General features: G+C 38.1%; 1 protein-coding gene across 10 annotated transcripts in view; it reads right to left on the reverse strand.

Annotated features, from left to right (window-relative positions):
- The window catches only part of SORBS2 (sorbin and SH3 domain containing 2), a 78,807-nt gene extending 74,367 nt beyond the window's left edge, over window positions 1-4,440 (reverse strand). For all 10 annotated transcript variants that reach the window (XM_035324245.1, XM_035324239.1, XM_035324235.1 and 7 more), the window contains exon 1: window positions 4,391-4,440. In XM_035324245.1, coding sequence (XP_035180136.1) covers window positions 4,391-4,400 — 10 coding nt within the window. In that variant the 5' untranslated portion in view covers window positions 4,401-4,440. The remainder of the gene's footprint in view (window positions 1-4,390) is intronic.
- Window positions 4,441-19,247: the final 14,807 nt, after the last annotated feature.

Genomic DNA, 19,247 nt, shown 5'->3' on the forward strand with positions numbered 1-19,247 from the left:
TCAAATCTGCACATTTGTTTTAATTTGCTTACATAAACATAGCATGGCAATGGTAATTAAAATCACATTTTCTATTCCTGTACTATTCCTCCATGACATAAAACGGAAGTAATTCCAGGGAGACTTGATGATGTGATTTAGTTCTTACCTGAATCGTGGCAGATTTTGACAACATACTTTATTTGATTAATACAAGCTAGCAGGTGAGTAATTGTTTTATATTATCACATCTTTTATCCCAAGTGATGCTTTATTTGTATTTTCCAAGAGCTACCTTCACGAGCAGTCACACACTCAGTTGCACACTCACTCCAGTGGCTGCTGCAGGGACACACAGGTCCTCTACCCTGCAGTCCAGCTCCAGTGGCTGGCAGGCACACCTCCAGACACACACATGCACACAGCTCCCCCCCACTGGAACGACTTTGGAAGGAATTTAATAAGACAGGACAGACTGCGATGATCAGGCTCAGGCCATGGCCAGACAAGCGTACTGACCACCAAACTGTTTATGCTTGAGCAGCCCTTTCCAAGCCCTTACACTTATATTTTCCCCCCGAGTTGTCCCTCCACAAATCACCTAAATTCCTCCCTTCTGCTGCCTTTAGTTCCCCCCCATAGCATCTCATAGGAAGTCTTGTGCAATCCTCAGCAGCTTTTTCCCCTGCACTTCTGTAACAACTCCCACAACCCCAGGCTGCAAACCCCCCTTAGTTCAAAAGCTGATCTGGAGAGTTGCTCCTCATGCCTTATCTTGATGGGCTCCAAGCCAGGACCCCAAGGCTGAGGCTCTCCCGGGACAGCCTTGAGAGGGGCCCAGACAAGGTGCTTGGTTACTCAGGAGTCATTAGTTTAGGTTCCTACCTGCCCTTGTGCTCCTCTATGCTGATGGAGCTGGGCCTTTGATAGTGCTGCGATGCTGCTGGGAGTAGTCTGGCAAGGTATTATTTGGGCTTCCCCTCCTGCTGTTGTCTATCCGAGATCCTTTGTGGGTGTGCAGATGAGCTATTACCACAGAAACCTAACTGATTACCCAGGGGAACCTCCTATTATTTGGTTATTTGATACTGCTAAATTACGACAAATAAAGATTTAAAAAGTTGTAGGAGAACATTTGGACAATCAAGCTGTAAAATGTGCTTTGATGATCCAAAAATGGCTTTACAGCCTATTCAGGAACTCTACAGGGACCCAAGAATTTCTATTCTTGTCCCAGATGATGTAAGAGATTAGTCTATGTGATGACTTACGTTAATAATTTTAACAATTGCAAAATATTTGTGAGCTTCCAGAACTGCAGACTTTTTCACTCTTGGCTGCCCTGTATGTGCCTTTCTTATTGGAAACAGATAACTTTTAAAATTAGATGCATTTACCAAGCGTTATCTGTGTGAAACACAGCCAAAATATTTATGGATAGACACTAAGAATCTGTTTTAGCATGTTAGCTTGTATCCATTCATAACTCCTCAATGCAATTACTTCTCCCCAACATCAGCTTTGCATGTGTATATGTAGTATGAGCAATAAATACGTTTATCCTGTGCTGTTACCTGAAGTGAACTTCATCGATAACTCAGGTTTTCTGTCCTAGTTTCTCAAAATGTCCCACCAAGGTAATGACAAATCTGTGCAGTACTTGCAGACTTGTTGATGAAAAGCCCTATATATAGTTTAAATTATTACTCTGTTGATGATTGCTTAGTCTGGGTTTAAAAAGGCACACATTCTATTAGACTACTATTTTTATATTATGACAGAACTCAAACACCAAAAGCAACTATGAGCCCTTGGTACTTCGCAAAACCTCCGCTGTATCTAACGTCTGTTTTCTTGCTTTGGCAAATATGTTTTGTTGCCTTTAGCTGTTGAGTATTCCTTCCTAACATGTGGTACAGAATTAACATCAAATGCTAAAAAATCCCTCCCATATATGGTAGAGTAATGGAAACCAAAGCTCTTCAAAACATTTTCTCTGTAGACAAAAATATCTTCTGCAGGGTTCACTGAGATAGACTGCCAAGTCTGCAGCCACAGGGAACACTGGATTAGAGGAGCTCGCTCTAAGCAGCAGAATTGACTTTTTTCTTTTTAAAGCTGCATACACTCCAGTCTTTGCCACTTGAACAGCTACTGGCATCAGTAGAGTGAGCATTTATCTGTGAAAGGAATTAATGACAATCCTATTTTAAAACAAGACAGTGGTAAATTAATATTATCTGATAATCTCCAATTTTGCCGTGCACAAATCCCTGTTATAAAGCAGTGAAACAGCAAAAAATAAAAAATAAAAGAAATTCTGCATTCATTTATGTTCCAAAATAACATAGAGTCAAAGAGAGAAGTAACTAGACCAGACCTCTGTGCAGAATGGCTTTCATCTCAGCCACACTCTTCCTTAGTAAACTGACACTTCACCAACAGACAGGTATGAGATGTTCACTTTTATGCTACTACTTACTGGATCATTATTATTTTTTATTTTTATTTTTTACAGTCAGTAAGGAATATATATAATCAGCAGAACTGATACGCGCTTTTTAAAGTAATCAGTACCTCCTTTTAGTACAGCTTGTAACATGCACATTCATACACAAGGTGAAAAATGTTTTCACTGTTTAAAGTGCACAGTAGCTTAAAGATCATTTTACAGTCATGGTATCCTTAGGAAACTACAAGATTTCTGTTGTGTTTGGTTCTTCAAGTCACCTATGTGATCAGAAGACTCACAATGACTCACAATCCACTACAAAAGTCATTCAGACATATAAGCTACTTAAATCTCATGTCTATTTCTCTTGAGAATTTCAAGCTTATGAGAAATTTTTATACGACATAGAACAAAGTTCTACTTCAGGGCTGCAGTAACACAAACTGGTAATTTACATCTCTGACACAAGCCATGTTTTTCAAAGTGGAATGACATCTATCTATAAAATGACATCTATCATTTTAACCCATATGATTACAATGCAATCACAGTCAAACATCCGATGCTTGGCTGAGTTATTTCTGAAATCACAGGTCTAAGAAGCAAGCAGTATATCAGGTCTACCTTCCTTATACAGACTGACATGTTTAGGAAAGAAGCCTTCTCCAAAAATGCAAGGAGGTAGGACACATTTCAAATAGTATTTCCATAAATTAAAAGTTTTATCAAAACTTTGTGCCATTCCTGTCCCGCTGCCCCAGTTAGGGTCTGGAAAACCACTCAGAACAGCCAAAAGAAATCCCACCCCAACTGAGAAACCTTGTTTCTCGTGCTTAAAACAGTCCCAGATGTAGTAGGTTTCACCACAGCCAACATGTTTTAACTTTGTACTAAAAACATCCTTGTGAGCACCCTGTCCTAGAGAGTTCCAGTGACTGAGACAATAGGAAACAGGGAGCCTGGCTAATACAGCAGCCTGGGTAACAGCAAATGATAGCGCAGAAATACAGACTCCTTGGACTTAGAGCATGCTGCTGAAACACCCAAACTGGTAGCTCAGGTCCTCCAGTCCATTTTGCTTATTTCGAATTATCATGGCAGTTGTCATGGTGCAGAGCTGGGTTCAGTAACAAAAGCAACTGGTTTGGAGAGTACGGGTGTTTCTACCCTTGTGTCACAGTTACTCTGCAAAATAGACAGTTCACCTGCGGAGTATAAAGTGGTGACTGCAACTGTAAACTTGCACCCGACGTGAGGGAGCCCAGGATTTCACCAGTCTGCTTTTTAGAGGCTTGTCACCACTTCCAGAAAAAAAAAAGTAGCATTATCTATCGACTTCAATGATTCAGGAGCAAAATATTAGTATGTTACAGATCATTAAGATAACCTCCTATAGTGTAGAGTATTTCATTTTGTCAGTATGTCTACCGAAGGAACTTGAGAAAAAATACAAATCCCTGGAAGTACAAAGTAGTCATCCTCCTCTGATTGCACAAATGCAGCTAATAATACAGGATAGTTTTTTATATGCCCTTTGATTTTGTGACAGTAGAGAATGGAAACAAAACATTTTTAAACCACGTGCTGTTAGGAAAATGTGATGTTTTAGCATCACTTTTCCAGAACTGTTATGCCTTGAAACTACTTTTTTTTTTTTTTTTTTTTGCATAAAACATACACATACAAAACTGAAACATGTAACTTAAGCACAGAAAGCTAAACATGCATATATATTTTATGTATCCATATATATATCCATACATACAGAAAGATGTATGAAATTTCATATATGGAACAGAAATGCACATAAGCAGACATACTACTAAAATACCTTGTTTAATTTAAATCCAGCACCGATTAAGATATAATTTGTTCATCAATATTTAAATAAATCTGGAACCTTGTCTGCTTTCTAAACAACACATAAAAGTAAAGAAAAATCTCACAGAAGCAGCATACCTGTGTTCATTTTGACACTGGCGGATTTGCTATAAAAGTCTTCAGATTTCCTGCAGAAAATAAAATGATCTATTAATTTGCACAAGACAAAAATTTGTGGTACAAAATGGCAGCAGGACTTCTCAGAGGAGTGGAGAATCAGTGTGATACAAATGACAGTCCTATTTTAATGTGGCTTTAATTAAATTGGCACCGCTTGTCCTTCCAAAGTTAAAGATGAGCTGTTGCTTCCATTATAAGCTACTCTATTTCCAAGCATTTAGTATCTCTCTTGCAATCATTTTATCTGGGATTAAAAAACAAACAAACAAACAAACAAACAAACACCGTGACTGATTTTTGGTCTTGAAACTAAACTAAAAAAGATTCCCATACAAGAACGTGGAAGCGTTTTTAAAGGCTACTTATAAGCCTTATTTGCCTTCTACGCAAAAACTGATATAAAGCATAGGTCTTGCTGAATATTTTTTAAGCAGCCAAATTTATCAGGTCTTTTCCATAGGTTTCTAAGCATGAGACATGGCAGTTTTCATCTAGTAATTTAACATGTCTCTACAGACAACACTGATGTTGTTAACGTTGCTCTCTGCATTGCTCTGCACAGAATCGGACAAGTTTTTGCATCCCCAGGAGTCCATTTCCCAAGTCCCAATGGAGTCAACAGACAGGGAATCAAGTCATTATATGCTTGGTTTCTAAGCACAACAACATGCTTTTTAAAGGTAGTTACTTGCATCAAAATAACACGGCCAAAAGCTGAATCACTTATTTATGTATCCCAAATTTATACAGTACTTACAAACAAACATGAAAACAATGACAAAAACAACTACAGGCGTAGAAGAAGAAGGGCATCCTACATTAACAGGCTACTTCGACCTACTGCTAAAGTTTAGCCACATCATGCAGACTCAAAGTTTAAGTCGCATCAGCAACTCAAACAGTATTTCCATCTACTGCCAGGATATGTTCCTTGGGATCAGGAACTCCTCTATTCAGCCTCTTTAAGATACTGCAGTAGCATAAAAGGATGAACAATACAGAGGGATGCACATGGGGTTTCCAAAGAACGCCGCAGGAAAGACTGACAGCACTCTGGGCACTAGCCAATCCCAGCTGTATGGCACACATGTGCTGCCCACTCTAATGTACTTCAGTGAGTGGGCAGAATCGTTGAAGGCCGAAAAAATGAGAGCTAAAATAATCATTCCCCCTCTGTGCTGTTCCCATGTCAAGCTCAGGATAAAGCAAATGGAAAACCATGTATTCTTTTAATTTAATAGAGCTTTACAAAATAAAAAATAGTCCAAGAAGTAGGAAGGTATGCCTGAGCGACCCTTTTTGTAATGGAAGACTCCATATACTAATATTTTACACAAGTCAACACAGAATACCAAAATAGAATTTGAGCTCAGCTCAACAGGTGCCCTGAATTACCAGTACCTCTGAACTGACACGTAAATTGCCATATTCCCTTGCATTCATAATGAAGCCAGATTTCCCGCTGCTTGGAAAATTTACTGTTGAGTGATACTTCATCTTACAGTATTTGAAGAAACTACCTGGACTCTGCTGCTATTATTCAAGGTCAGTTTTGTGACAAAAGGGATGCAAGATGAAAAACCCTACTTAAATGCTATGGAAATAGCTATCTGGTAATGAATAAAGTTTTAATTACGTTCTTTTTATGCTGCAGTTATCAGCAAATTACCAGAGAATTTCTGAAAGACCTTTTAAAAATTAAGGCAAATTATTTCTATTTTGTTCTTTTTTTTTTTTTTTTTTCTTTTGATTAATCATATTTGACTGACATTGACGTACGTAACAGCTACAGAATATTGTTAAAGCCTCAAATTCCTCCAGTGCTTTCAGGCTGTGAGAGGAGACACCACTTTCAAGCCTCCTTTATCTTGGAACTGAACCGCTGATGGTACTGCAAACAAGCCATGAAACGCAACATGATATTTATTTTCAGACCAACAAGTACAGAGCTCTTGGAACACAACGGTGCCAAAACGATTTCTAGCAGGTGGCTTTGATATATTTACAAAAAGTGTGCTCAACTCTTACTCAAGTTTTAACACACAACACTCAGTTTTAGCACTATGACTTTGCCCTCCTAAGAGTTTTCCTATCTGAACAGCTTACGCTGCATTGCTGACACTCGGAAAAGGACTGCACACAAATCACTAACATTTCCACAAATGTTAGAACAAATGAGCCCTGTATACCTGAAACCCATGCATGTACATAAGGCAATAGAAATTTAACTCATGCAAACAGAAGGACTTGCATTTTAACTAGCTGCCAGAGCTCACCTAAAGTTACCTGCAATTCTCTGCTGGCAAAGAGCTAAAATAGCATTCAAATACTTGATACTGGCAGTACGATCCAAACGAATGCGATGAACTTAACAGCCATACCTCTGCAAGCAACTTACTTAACATTGCTTCAGACAATTTTTAATTTTTAAGATTCTTACTTCAAGAAATGAAGGGAAGGGGAACAAAGGGCTTTATTTTGTGCTTCTGTTCCTACTTTGCTTCCTGAAAATTGCTCTGTGTGAATGGGTTTTTAGATAGCTCTAATACGTAGCCCTGAGAGAGGCAAGATAAATATTCCCCTGGAAGTATGAGATACTCTTCATGGCCAAAAGGATGCCTAATGATCAGCTAAAGCATTCAGCTCTTAGAAGCTGTAATGGAAGGAATGCCTATAACTGTCGTGCAGACACAAAGTGCTACACGAATGCATCAATTTGCAAAACCAGAGACTGCTGGTTCAGTCACCTAGCTCAGGTAGGTTTTCCACCAAATTCATAGACTCCTTATTTCTTGATAACACCACAAGGATTATTTCAGCTCAGCAATATTTTGCACTGTGAGTGGTTACTGAAAGCACTTGTGGGAATCTCACTACCACCAGCTCTGTTTTCTCCAAGAGACCTTGCAGCTAGTTGTGACTGCTTCTTCTGTTCCTGATAAGTTCTGAAGTGTGGGGTACTGCAGGGAGCCGTTCTGTCACCCCTTCTGTTCTACATTTATGTGGAGCTATAAAAAGGGTTAGTGAGAAGTCAAGAAAAGTCTCTCTGCCCTCATTTTATCCACACAAGATGCACCTCTTCAGTGCTAGAGGTTTAATTATTGATCAGATGTTAGAGCACCTACGGCTGTAAGGCAGGAGCTTGACCATCCAACCAAGCATCAACTAAAAAAATGTGAGCCTATGCTCTGGGAATGAAAGCTTAAATGAACAGGAACATGCTATTATCTGCTTGCACCTTACTTTCAAGGTCCTGCTCTGGGCCCAGGAATGTAGACAATTTTGAAATGCCAGGCTTGCTAGCTGTGGAGCTAACCAGTGTGCAAACTCCAGAATGCTGGTTGTCTTCTTTCTTAAATGGTTTTTATAAGTCAGTTGAAGAGCAAGGTGGTAATTTACCTTGTTCGATGTTTTGAATTGGAGCATTCAGACTATTGCTGTTTCACTTTCAAATAAGCTAGCAGTTTCTGAACGGATTGTGCCTGAAAATATTATTGACCTATTCTACTTAATATAGTGAGAGCATGAAGGAGGCTCAAACAGAAAATATGTATTATACGCACAATCCCTTTTTCCCAACAAAAGCAGACCCTACGGTTACATTACAGAATCCTTGGTGCTGAGTACTATGGTAAAGTGTGAGTTTGATTGACCAGAACCAACTAAACATGTTCCCCTAGTTATTAAAGGTAACTTTATAAGATGACAGAGACCAACCAGAAAGTGTTAATGGACCAATGACTTTAAACAGGTTTTAAGTTACCTATTGTTTATCCCTTAAGATACTATAAAAAGCAGGATTAAAATGTGCTCTTCTGATCTGGTATTTATGTTCATTTTCAAGCAAATTCCAGTATGCACATTTCACAGTTATCATCCTTTGTAATGAATTTCACCCCAAGGACTTTCAGTGAGAGGAGCAATTGGCATACATTACAGAGTGCAGATGGATCAGCAGCAGGATAGATTTGTGTGAGATCTGGCTGGAAAATGATCGATTTTCATTGTCTTAGGTAGCCAGCAGCGCCCATGTATTTGGAGAGGACAGAAGCTTTTCAGGTTTGCATGAGGAGGAGTGTCAAATGTGCATTAATGTTCTTTCACAACCTGAGCTACAGGCAGCAATCTACTTGAAAATATATGTGCACAAGTAAGGAGCCAAATCAATCAGTGATCTTACTCCAAGGATTGTTTATTCATAGTTTAAACATGGTAGGTGATCTACAAACCTTCCATGAATGTATTTATTACTAAGCAGGATTATATATCCTACCGTGCACATGGTTGTATCCCAAATAATTAAGACTGTACAGCATTACTGCTTTTTTCCCTGTAGTAGGTCAATGTATTTTATATGCCAATTAGGCTGAGTCCTAATAAATGTGAGACTGGACAGTGATGTAGAATTTAACCACTGGTAATGGCATTGAAAGATATAACAGTGCTAAACAATACTTGTCTGATATGTTTGTATCTAAAACAATCATAACTATAAGCTCTAGAACATAACAAAGCTTATCATATTATTTCTATTTTAAAATAAATTGTTTCAGACTTTTAGCCATAGTTGGAGAACTACAACAGTAAGTTTCACTGGAATCTGACAGGCAGGTTGCATGGTAGCCAGAAGTAGTCAGTGCAGGATCAGGGAAACTTGTAACTAGAAAAGCTCAGTTTATTTAATCATCTGGGGAGACAAAATACTAGGAGACATGTCTGGGTCGCAAAGGTCATAAGCTGCTCTAACTGACTGGAAGAAGAAAAGATCTGTGTTGGTGCAGATTCTTTCTGAGATAGGAAAGGGATAGCTAGTTAAACAAAATTTCTCAAGCACCCCAGCAGGGCATGAGTTGCATTCCAGTTGAAAACAGCTGATTTCTGAGCAGCGTGGAAGGACAGCAGAATGAAAATGGAAGTTGGGTTTATGATTTTTTTTTCATAGTTTGCTAGGTTGTAATTGGTTATAAAAACTTGAAGGTATTCCAACTGTCCACAGGATCACTAAAACTGAATTAGGTAGGTATCTAACATGCAACATAAAACAACTACTCCTAGCAAATAAAATGTAATCGTTATTATTCAATGCACTAGTGAGATTTCATCTTGAAACCCACAAGTGGTTCTAGTTCCTGTGACCAAGAGTTCAAAGAGCAACAGGTACAGGGGAACCCGTTACAGGAGCCTATGGCTGATCACACTCTATAAACACATTGAGGGAGTTGACATAACTTGAGGAAGTAGAGGAACAATGTTGGCACAAGAACTGCTATTAACTATTTGTCTCAAACCTAAGCTGAAAATCAGAAGGTAGTTTCTATTCATGGCAGCCATTAAGGTCTGGAGCATTTATCAGGAGTGCTATGGCCAAAATTAAGAGCCTGAATTAGGCAAAAATATGTGAAAAATGTGTCTGTCTGATGGAAGGGGAATAAATCTGATGACACTAGAACTTCTTTCCAGGCCTTTGACTGTTTTCCTAACAGTTTTTTTTTCTCTGAGAATGCTATAAATGCAAGATGAGGAGAAAATACTGTGTTCTTCTTTTCCACTGTTTCTCCATAAAGCAAAGAAAATAAACTAAATACTTGACAAGAGAGAAAAAGCCATGAGAAGATAAAGAAAGCTTACATGTTTCTAAACTGAAGGTTCTTGACACCAATTTTTGTGGTCATATACAGTATGGGAAGAAAAAAATAGCAGTTGTATTCAAATTGTCATCAGGGTAAAAGTAATTACAATATAAACTTGGACATTTTCTATTCTGTTTCTTGAGCACATAAGTGAACAACATCCAACCACTGACATTTTGGTTTCTGCTGAGATGCAATAAGCTAAGACAACCCCACATTTTTAATGCAATGACTTTTGTTTTGAATTGATCTGAATTTCTACTTCCCCTAGGTTCCAGTTTGCTCATGGAAGTTACAGGGAGCTGATGTACACAAAATGTTCTTCACGTGAAAAGCAGCAGAGAACAGAAGAACAATCACCTATATATTCGTAAGATTGGGATCTGTAGAGAAAGAAGTTGAGACATTTTCTCATTTTGTAGCATGATTTTTACTAGATGTGTATTCTTTTGACTAGCTGTGTACTAAAAACAAACTAAAACTTCTGCACTTAGCTCTAAATTGATACTTTCTGTCATCTCAAAATACATCTCAGACACTTCAACATCAAAATATTTTTCTAAAATTTAACTGCAAGTATAAGAGAATACAAAAAGTGTTCAAACTGCAACAGGAAGAAGGGTAACAAACTGCTGCTTTTATGTTCTGGATCTGCTTAAAGCTCTGCCATTAGGGAATATTTTATTAATAATTCCAGTCTTGTGTTTGTGGTGATGTGATTTTTTCCCATTATTTTCATGGTTTAAATATATAGACAGAAAAGAAAATTCCTTCTACTTACTGACTTCCATTTTTCTTCAGGCACCTACTGCTGTTTTTCCTAGCCTTCAATGCTGGTTATTTTTGTTTCCTTCTTTTGGCTACCTCCTTTGCTGTTGTTTTACAGGAACTTAGTGTTTGTTCAAATTAATTCATTCTGTAGGCTGGAAATGATTTAAGATTACCGTAGGACACCATGTCATTGAAGTAGTTGTGCAGCACATCTGCAAGTGAATATTTTGGGAGGGAGGAAGTTGACTCATTGACTAGAAGAAATCAGGGTTTTTTAGGTGATTATGGGAGTACCAAAGATCATTCAAAGGATGCTATTTCTTTATGCATGATTTCATTAAACGTATTGTACCTTAACCTACCTGAGGCAAATTTGTGCAGCCCTATGGAAGTCAGTGGAGCTCTTCTGGTTATCTGAATTGTTAATCTAACTGCCAGAATTATTTGATTTTAGTAATACCAAACAGCAGTGATAAATACTACATGCAGAACTGGTATCAAAACAGGACTGCTGGACTATGTACTAAAAATGCCAGAACTTTAAATTTCATTAGATTTTATCAGTGCAGATACATTCTCTTAGTGTAACAAAGTAAATTCCTCATGTTTAGCACACTCTTTTTTTTTTTTTTTTTTTTTTTTTGTTATTGTGTATGAAAGTATTTGAAGGGAGTCACATTTTCCAAGCTGCAAAACTAGGTGATGACTTTCTTCTGAACTACTTTACTTGGTGACTATTTGAGTACAGTCAAGTACTTAAGTATGCCTAAACTGAGGCAAAGTAACTTCAACGTTAGGGTTCACAGACATCATCACAAAACAGACCTTCAGTACAGAGTGCCAGAAACTCATTACCCATCCTCATTTCCTCAGCTAGTCTGGCAGTTCCCTTGTCAGGTGAATCTCAATGTTGCAGATGCACAAACAAGCCTGTCAGATGAGCCAGAGCCCACACAAGAGACAGATTCCTGTTGCAACTTGAAATTTAGATGGTATTTTGAGACTGGTGGTAGAAGGCAGTTCTGCTCACACAGAGATACCCAGAGGAAAGATTTCAACAGCTGTATTAGCAGAACATAGTGGAGTTCACTGTGCCTCCTAGCTCAATACCTTGTTATACGCAACCTACCCGATTTTCTCCCTAGTGGAAGAGGGTACTAGGTAGTGCTAGCTATACACAAACTTTCTAGATCACACTTTGGGGTGATATGGAAAACACTGATAGAAGAGAGGTCTTATTAGGACATGCCAATTATTTCACCATGATCAAATACCCTAGTTTTACTAAATGCAGTTATGTACCCAGAATTCACGTTACTGTCAATCTTTTTAGACATTCTTTAGAATTTCACCTCAAATTTTTATTTCCCAGAAGATCCAAATAAAACAGGCATTATCCAACTAATTTTCCATCTTTCTCAAAACACACAAACTCCAGATAGCATTACAGTTATGTTTCTGTTTAAAACACATCATGTGAAGGTTAAATGTGGATTCATTAGCCTTCCATAACTAACTGACATGTCAAGCATTAGCAAATTTTACTTTCATCAATACTTTATTACTGGTCACTTGAATGCTTCAAATATTATTAATTTCTATGTTTATATGGTATGATACACAATGTGTTCCTGCTCCTTTCTACTAGATACATAACGTGTAAGAATGACTAAACATGCCTAAATCTCCACCTAAGTATAATTCCTTCCAATATGTATTTTTTCCATGAGTCAACACCACTCCCTCTAGAATCGGTGGAAATAGTGTTCATTCATGAAACAAAAATTATTTCCTGTTTTCTTCCATTGTTTTTGCCTTTTAAAGTTAAAAATATGCTTCCTTGAACTGCTGTAATGTTACATCTGTTTAACAGAGCTAGACCAATGTGTGGAGTGCTATAAGATTCCATAAGATATCCTTAAGTATGCTGAAACAACAAGATTTAGTTCTGATCTTTTTGTAACATGCTCATAAAGATAAATATATACATATGTAACGGGAATGATTAACTAAGATGATATATCTTAAGAAATAAGAATATATGAATTTATTCCAAGTTCAATAGATCACACTGCAAACCCAGTACTTCTACTAAGTACTTGAGACTTATGGCCAATTTTGGCAAAGTTTGAGAGAGCCAGGAGTCTCAACCAAATCATGGGCTTATATGTTCTATGAGCAATTCCCATGAAGAATATAGATATTTTCAAAGCCAAATGGATGGTATGCCCTAGCATTATTAGATACAAGTAAATCGTATTAGAAGGAAGAATTATGTATGAGCTGTGTGTGGATAGTTGCACATACCTTATGACCCCAGACAGAAAACCTGGGGGGGGGGGTGGGGGAAATAAGAATTGTTAGATACCAGGTAATCTTCAGAAATTACCAAGGAGTAGATTTCTCTTGTCTGAAAAGGTACAGACTTGAACCAAAGCTTTTCCCATTATGAAGACATTCATGTCAAATGTCTCACGTGGATTCTCTGATGAGCACAGAGCAGTTTTGGTGTGATTCATGTTCAAAGAGTATGTCTACATTAGCAAGCAGGTGTCAAGATCTACAGCAAAAGAGCAGGTTAGGTGTTGGAGGGTGACATCCACAGACGGGCTTGTTGGTGTGTATCCAGGTCTACTTTGTGAACCCACACTGATATGAACCAAAGAGATGTAAAATGTGAAATGATCACAATATTTTAGCTTGGGGTGAGGAGCACAGCTGTGAAGCAAAAGCTAGAGCAGATTTATTCACTGTTGATCTGAAAGGACATAAGGTTTCTTCGGTTTTGGTGCTCAAGGAACTAGTTGTCGCATGGTAGCCTTTCAGTCTGCACAGTGACATCTATCAGACTAATGGCAGAAAGATAAAGTAACAATTAAGTGGCACTGAGCTTAAACACAAATATGACCCATCAAGAGTCACAGCTGGCTTTTGGAACAATGCTTTCTTTCAGCTTCTGTTAATGTTCAGACTAAATGACTCAGCATTTAGATGCTTCAAAGTACCTCAGAGGCTATAAACTTCTATCTTCCATCCATGCTGTAGCAACTGCCTTATACCCTGCTGTTTGTCTCATTAACTCTTACTATGTTTGTCTGCTTCTGAAGTCTCAGCTCTCCTTAGCATAACTGTGGTCCCATTAGAGACTTAACTGTTTACACAAAAAAATATTCAACAGCAGTAATACTGTGTGCTCTCAAAACACAAAAAAAAACCACATGTACAGCACATGAAAAACAGATCAGCTTTTCAACCTTCTGTTTGTGTGTTTTGCTGATACTAGTATTTTCCACTTTCCCAGGGTGCACTATCACCATTTTTCATTTAAAATATCTTTGCCTCCTTTCCCCACAAAATGCACACTAAATAATGTACCTTCTACTGTTTATGCACTGCATTGCTATCTGATCAAGGGAAGCGACTGTCCTCTACTCTGTGCTGGCCTCACCTTGAATACTGTGTGTGGTTTTGAGTGCTAAAATATAAGAAGGTCATATAACTACCAGAGAGTGTCCAAAGGAGGGCTACAAAGATGGTGAAGGGTCTAGAGGACAAGATGTGTGAGGAGCGGCTGAAGTCCATTGGTTTGTCCAGCCCAGAGCAGAGCAGGCTGAGGGGAGGCCTCGTGGCGGCCTGCAGCTCCCTCACGAGGGGCAGATGCTGAGCTCTGCTCTCTGGGGACAGCGACAGGACCCGAGGGAAAGGCATGGAGCTGGGACAGGGGAGGGTCAGGATGGGGGTTAGGGAAAGGTTCTGCACCCAGAGGGTGGTTGGGCACTGGGACAGGCTCCCCAGGGCAGTGGTCATGGCACAGAGCCTGCCAGAGTTCAAGAAGTGTTTGGACAACCCTCTCAGAAACATGGTCTGATTTTTGGGTGGTCCTGTGTGGAGCCAGGAGTTGATGCTCCTCATTGGTCCCTTCCAACTTGGGATTTTCTAAGATTTTATTGTTTACAACACTAGTACAGGCACTGTACCATTGACTGCTTTCATACCTAATGAACTCCAACTTGCTTGAATAAAAACAACAACAACAAAAATGCTACAACTCTTCCTAGTATAAATTGACAAAGAAAGCAAAGAAAGAACTACCAACAAGTGCAATTGTAACTATTTAAACTCACATTATTAAGAATTGTTAATAACAATTAACAATTGGTATTAAACAATTAGCTGCTAACTGAATTTCAAATGTTCTAGAGGTTTGATTCATTTTTAAAGATTGGATGCTCATCTTTCTCAGTCTGAATTCTTAGTTGCCCACCAGCACACTTAAGATGTCTGCTATTTAACTCATCCTTTACTGATCTTTAATGATTCATTAAAGCCTTTAATGAATTAAAATTCACAGCTCAAACAGAACTATGAGAAAAGGCATACAAAATGCCCAGTCTTCACTAGGAAAGAAAATAATTTTTGAATTGGGAAAAAAAACTACAGTATTTGACAGGAACATCTGGAAAGAGAACAAGCAAGCACAGGAGAAACCTGACTGAGATACTGCCTGGTATCCAAGGGGCTAACAAAAGACTGAAATGCAAATATGAATCTACAAATAACTAGGAATACACTTAAGAATATGGAGGAAAAATACAATATTTCTTCTCCACATGCCTTTTTACTTGCACTGTATACTAAGTTGTCAATGCATTGTATTAGGAGACATTCCCACTACTGGCAATTTTAATTCCAAAGTTAGACTGCTCTGTCATTCTAGAGAAATTCAGGGATTAAAAAACAAACAAACAAACAAACAAACAAAAAAGGCTTTGAAAGGGAAATGGAATCTACCTATATAGCAAGAGAGAGACTGGCAGCCCCCTGACTGATGGTTATCAGAACCTGTTGCTGAAAACAACTCATGGGAAAAGGTCCTGTCTTCTCAGAACTGTCCAATGACCCACTAAGCAAAAGACCAAGAAAACAAAGCATGTTTATGTTCCCATTTGCTGCAAGTAGAGATCTGTTTATGAAGGGGGTTTCATGAAATAATTGCACTATAAAACTTAGAGCCACTCTAAAATAGATAGGATTTTACATGCCAGTGAAATCTACTTCTATACCTAAAAAAATAATAAAAAAGCAGTACTGGACCTATTTATTTTTATGAATCCCAATCATTCTTCTGTCATTTTAAGTTTTTAGGGACATCTCAAGGACTGAACTGGGATATTTTGTTCAGCAGTCTTACATGGTCCGAGGCTGCTTTAGGCCAGGTACCATATGGTATAGCAGATTATCCCCTATAACAAGGCACTATCATGCATTTCACATTTGTGAGCTTAGCCTTCTCTTGCTCCTGTGTTTGTCACTTTGGGAGAGGGACTGTCTCCAATCAGCTGTTTCTACAGACATACTAAGATGGGATCCCAGCCTCTGCTAAGATGCAGCCTTTTCCCAAGTGCGTAGAAGCTGCTTTCTACTAATATGAATCACCATTGATGCCTCCCATTTTTGTTTTATTTTCATCTGTTTCTTTTTCATTTTGGATTATAAATTATTGGGAAAGGATGCTAATTTATATTCATCTTATATACAATGGGATGCTGGTCCTTGATTAGAAGTCCTTATGTACTGTGATAGCATACATAACAAGGAACAGTAAAAATCCTATAGCAATCAACATTGTTAGGAGATTTCAAAAGATCAGCTAAAGAGATTACTTAGCCAGAAAACAGGCATTCCAGATAGTTGCAGTGATGGTCAAGAAAACAATAAAAAAGAAAACCAGCAAAACACAGACTTTTCCCCCTAAATGTTCATCAAATACAAAGGAAATATCTGAAGTTTCATTAACCATACCTATCCATTCCTTTGATCACTGGACAAATAGTAGCTGCTAAAACCAATCAACTGCTACGAGAAGGCATTAAATAATAGATAATAAACTCACTGCAAAATTCTACAACCACAAAACTCTACCTATGTTGTTGAAATAAAATTTAAATATAAAGAAAATTTTGAAACTAGTATTTCTCAAGATTATTACTATTGCAGTTCTACAGATAAGAGTTCATCCAAGTAATAGCTATACAGTGTAAGGTTTCAATCACAGAAATGGTTATCCACAAAAGCAAATATTTGTTACCTATTTATAAAGTTCCTATATTCTGCCTGCAAGTAACATTCATTTCTCTAAGTGCCAAATTTATATTTATCAAATTTGGCTTTATTAATCAAAGGATTCATTTTCCCCTCTCAGTTTTCTAATTACAGGACTCTATATATATAAATACACACACACACACACTAACAGGTTAAATACTAAATTATGTAGTTAAATATTTTATCATGAATAATGCTACTTTATTATGCCTTGTCCAGTTCATGCTTTTATATGTGCCTTATCTGAATGTATTACTCTGGTATCTGATTTTCCAGTTTGAGGATAAAAGATTATCATGTGACACTCACACTTGCTATTCTTACTGCTCTTAAATGAGACAGAAACCACTCCATGCATTGGTTCAGCATTCCAGACAGTGAAGGTCAGAGACAAGATCATCCTTTATCAACACAACATTGCCTCTTCTCAGTTCTGACTCTAAAATAACAATAGGTTGAATAATAAATCATTCTATCAGTCATGACAAAGACATAATAACCTCCAGAATATGTCAATGGAATTTTCATTCAGCTCAAAGAGGACGTAATTGCACTGACCACACACGTTCTGCAGAACAAAAAGACTTGTCTCTAAGGAATACTTGTCTTTCTTTTTTTTGTTTTTTGAACCAAGAATAACCCTCAGTATTTTCTAGTGAGAAAAAACATACGCAGAACATGCTTGCACATATACACATATGCCTGTATCTTTCAATCTACACATACACATAACAATTAAAAAGCTGTAATTTAGGAATTGTAACAGTGCAACATAAAACTTCTGATTGCTTTAAAAAAATAATTTGCCTGTGTATAAAAAGAATGATGTTCTTCTTGTAAGAAGCTATGCAATGGTTGACCTAATAATGGTAGATCAGCATGGAGCTCTGAACTTCATTTATAAGTTAATTTTTCTTGAGGCTTGCCTTGAACATTGATCATTGGAACAGCTATGTGTTTCACCACAGCAATTTTGGCTCAGAAAACTATTGTATTCTCACTGAAGCAAAAGACAGACTGAAGTTGAAAACAATTTCAGTAACTTTGGGTAATTGAATTGAAGATACTTGGCGTCCAGTTTATCAGAAAACTATTGCATCCCATGAGGAGATCCAGCTTGTGCTCTGGATGAGGCCACAGCTTTGCAGAAACAATGGGATATAAAACTATTGCAGTAACTGCACCCACAGAGAGGAGATAAACTGAAGCAGCAAAGGTAGCTTTAATTCTGGCATTTCGTACCCTCAGACTTCATAAAAGTAATGCAAGCCTTTCTTACGATCAATGCAACACCTTCTAGGTGTCTTTTTTCCTCCTGAAAGAAGGAAGAGGAAACACGTGAGTTGCATTATCTGACCCCCATGGACACCTGAATCACTTCTCTACAAACACTAGACAAACCTCCACCTTTTCCCATCTGCTTGCTAATGAAATTAGGCAACTACAATAAACTTTCAGCTCAAGTTCTCAGCCGTTCCTTCCTAGCCAATCTTGCCTTTGTGTGTCGAACTTGCTTAAATGCCAGTTTTCCCATCACCACCCTCCAAACCCAACTCCCCCTTCTGCCAGCAGCAATTTGTCTCAGTCTAGTGCTTTCATTCCCTCAGTCTTCAAGCCTGGCAGCTTTTCCCCTTGAAGTCTGGTCTATAGGGGCGTCTGAAGGATCAGCAAACACTGTCACCTTAGTTTCAGCTAGCTCTAGCATTCATTGCAGTTGCAGTTACATGAATAGTCCTACTCGTTCCCTATACTACCCTTGGCACTCAGAAGCATTCAATACTCAGTTCTAATTTTCTGTTCATGTGCAATGAGAATAGATCTCCAGATATTCTGACTTCACTAAATCTCTACTGAGCATCTGCAAGCACATCTTTCAGAGGCACACAGTTTTTGGAAAGGGAGGTAAAAGTCACATTCCTAACAAAGCCGGGTTGAAGTTTACATCTGTATTCCGGCCAATGATATCCTAAACTTGCTAAATTACAGGTCACTAGAATTTTTAATGTGAGCAAAATAACTACATCATAGAAACCCAGCCCCTACTTCTTGCCCCACATCTCTTACCAGGATATGCTAAATGACTTCATTAATAATTGGTACTACCAGTCCACTCCAACTAGTTCACAGGGTTTAATAACACAGTTTCAAATAAGTTGTTTGAATATTTTTGAGTCTTAAGACCCAGTTTCTTTCAATTGTATTATGATACTGTTGCTTGTTTTGTATTCTAAATAAGCTGGTGAAACTTTGCCAAGGCTACATCCCCAGGAGTCCCGAAGCTAACAGGAATCCTCTATTGACCCTTTAGT

This window comes from Oxyura jamaicensis, chromosome 4 (genome assembly GCF_011077185.1).
Source record: "Oxyura jamaicensis isolate SHBP4307 breed ruddy duck chromosome 4, BPBGC_Ojam_1.0, whole genome shotgun sequence".
In the NCBI taxonomy this organism is placed as follows: Eukaryota; Metazoa; Chordata; class Aves; order Anseriformes; family Anatidae; genus Oxyura; species Oxyura jamaicensis.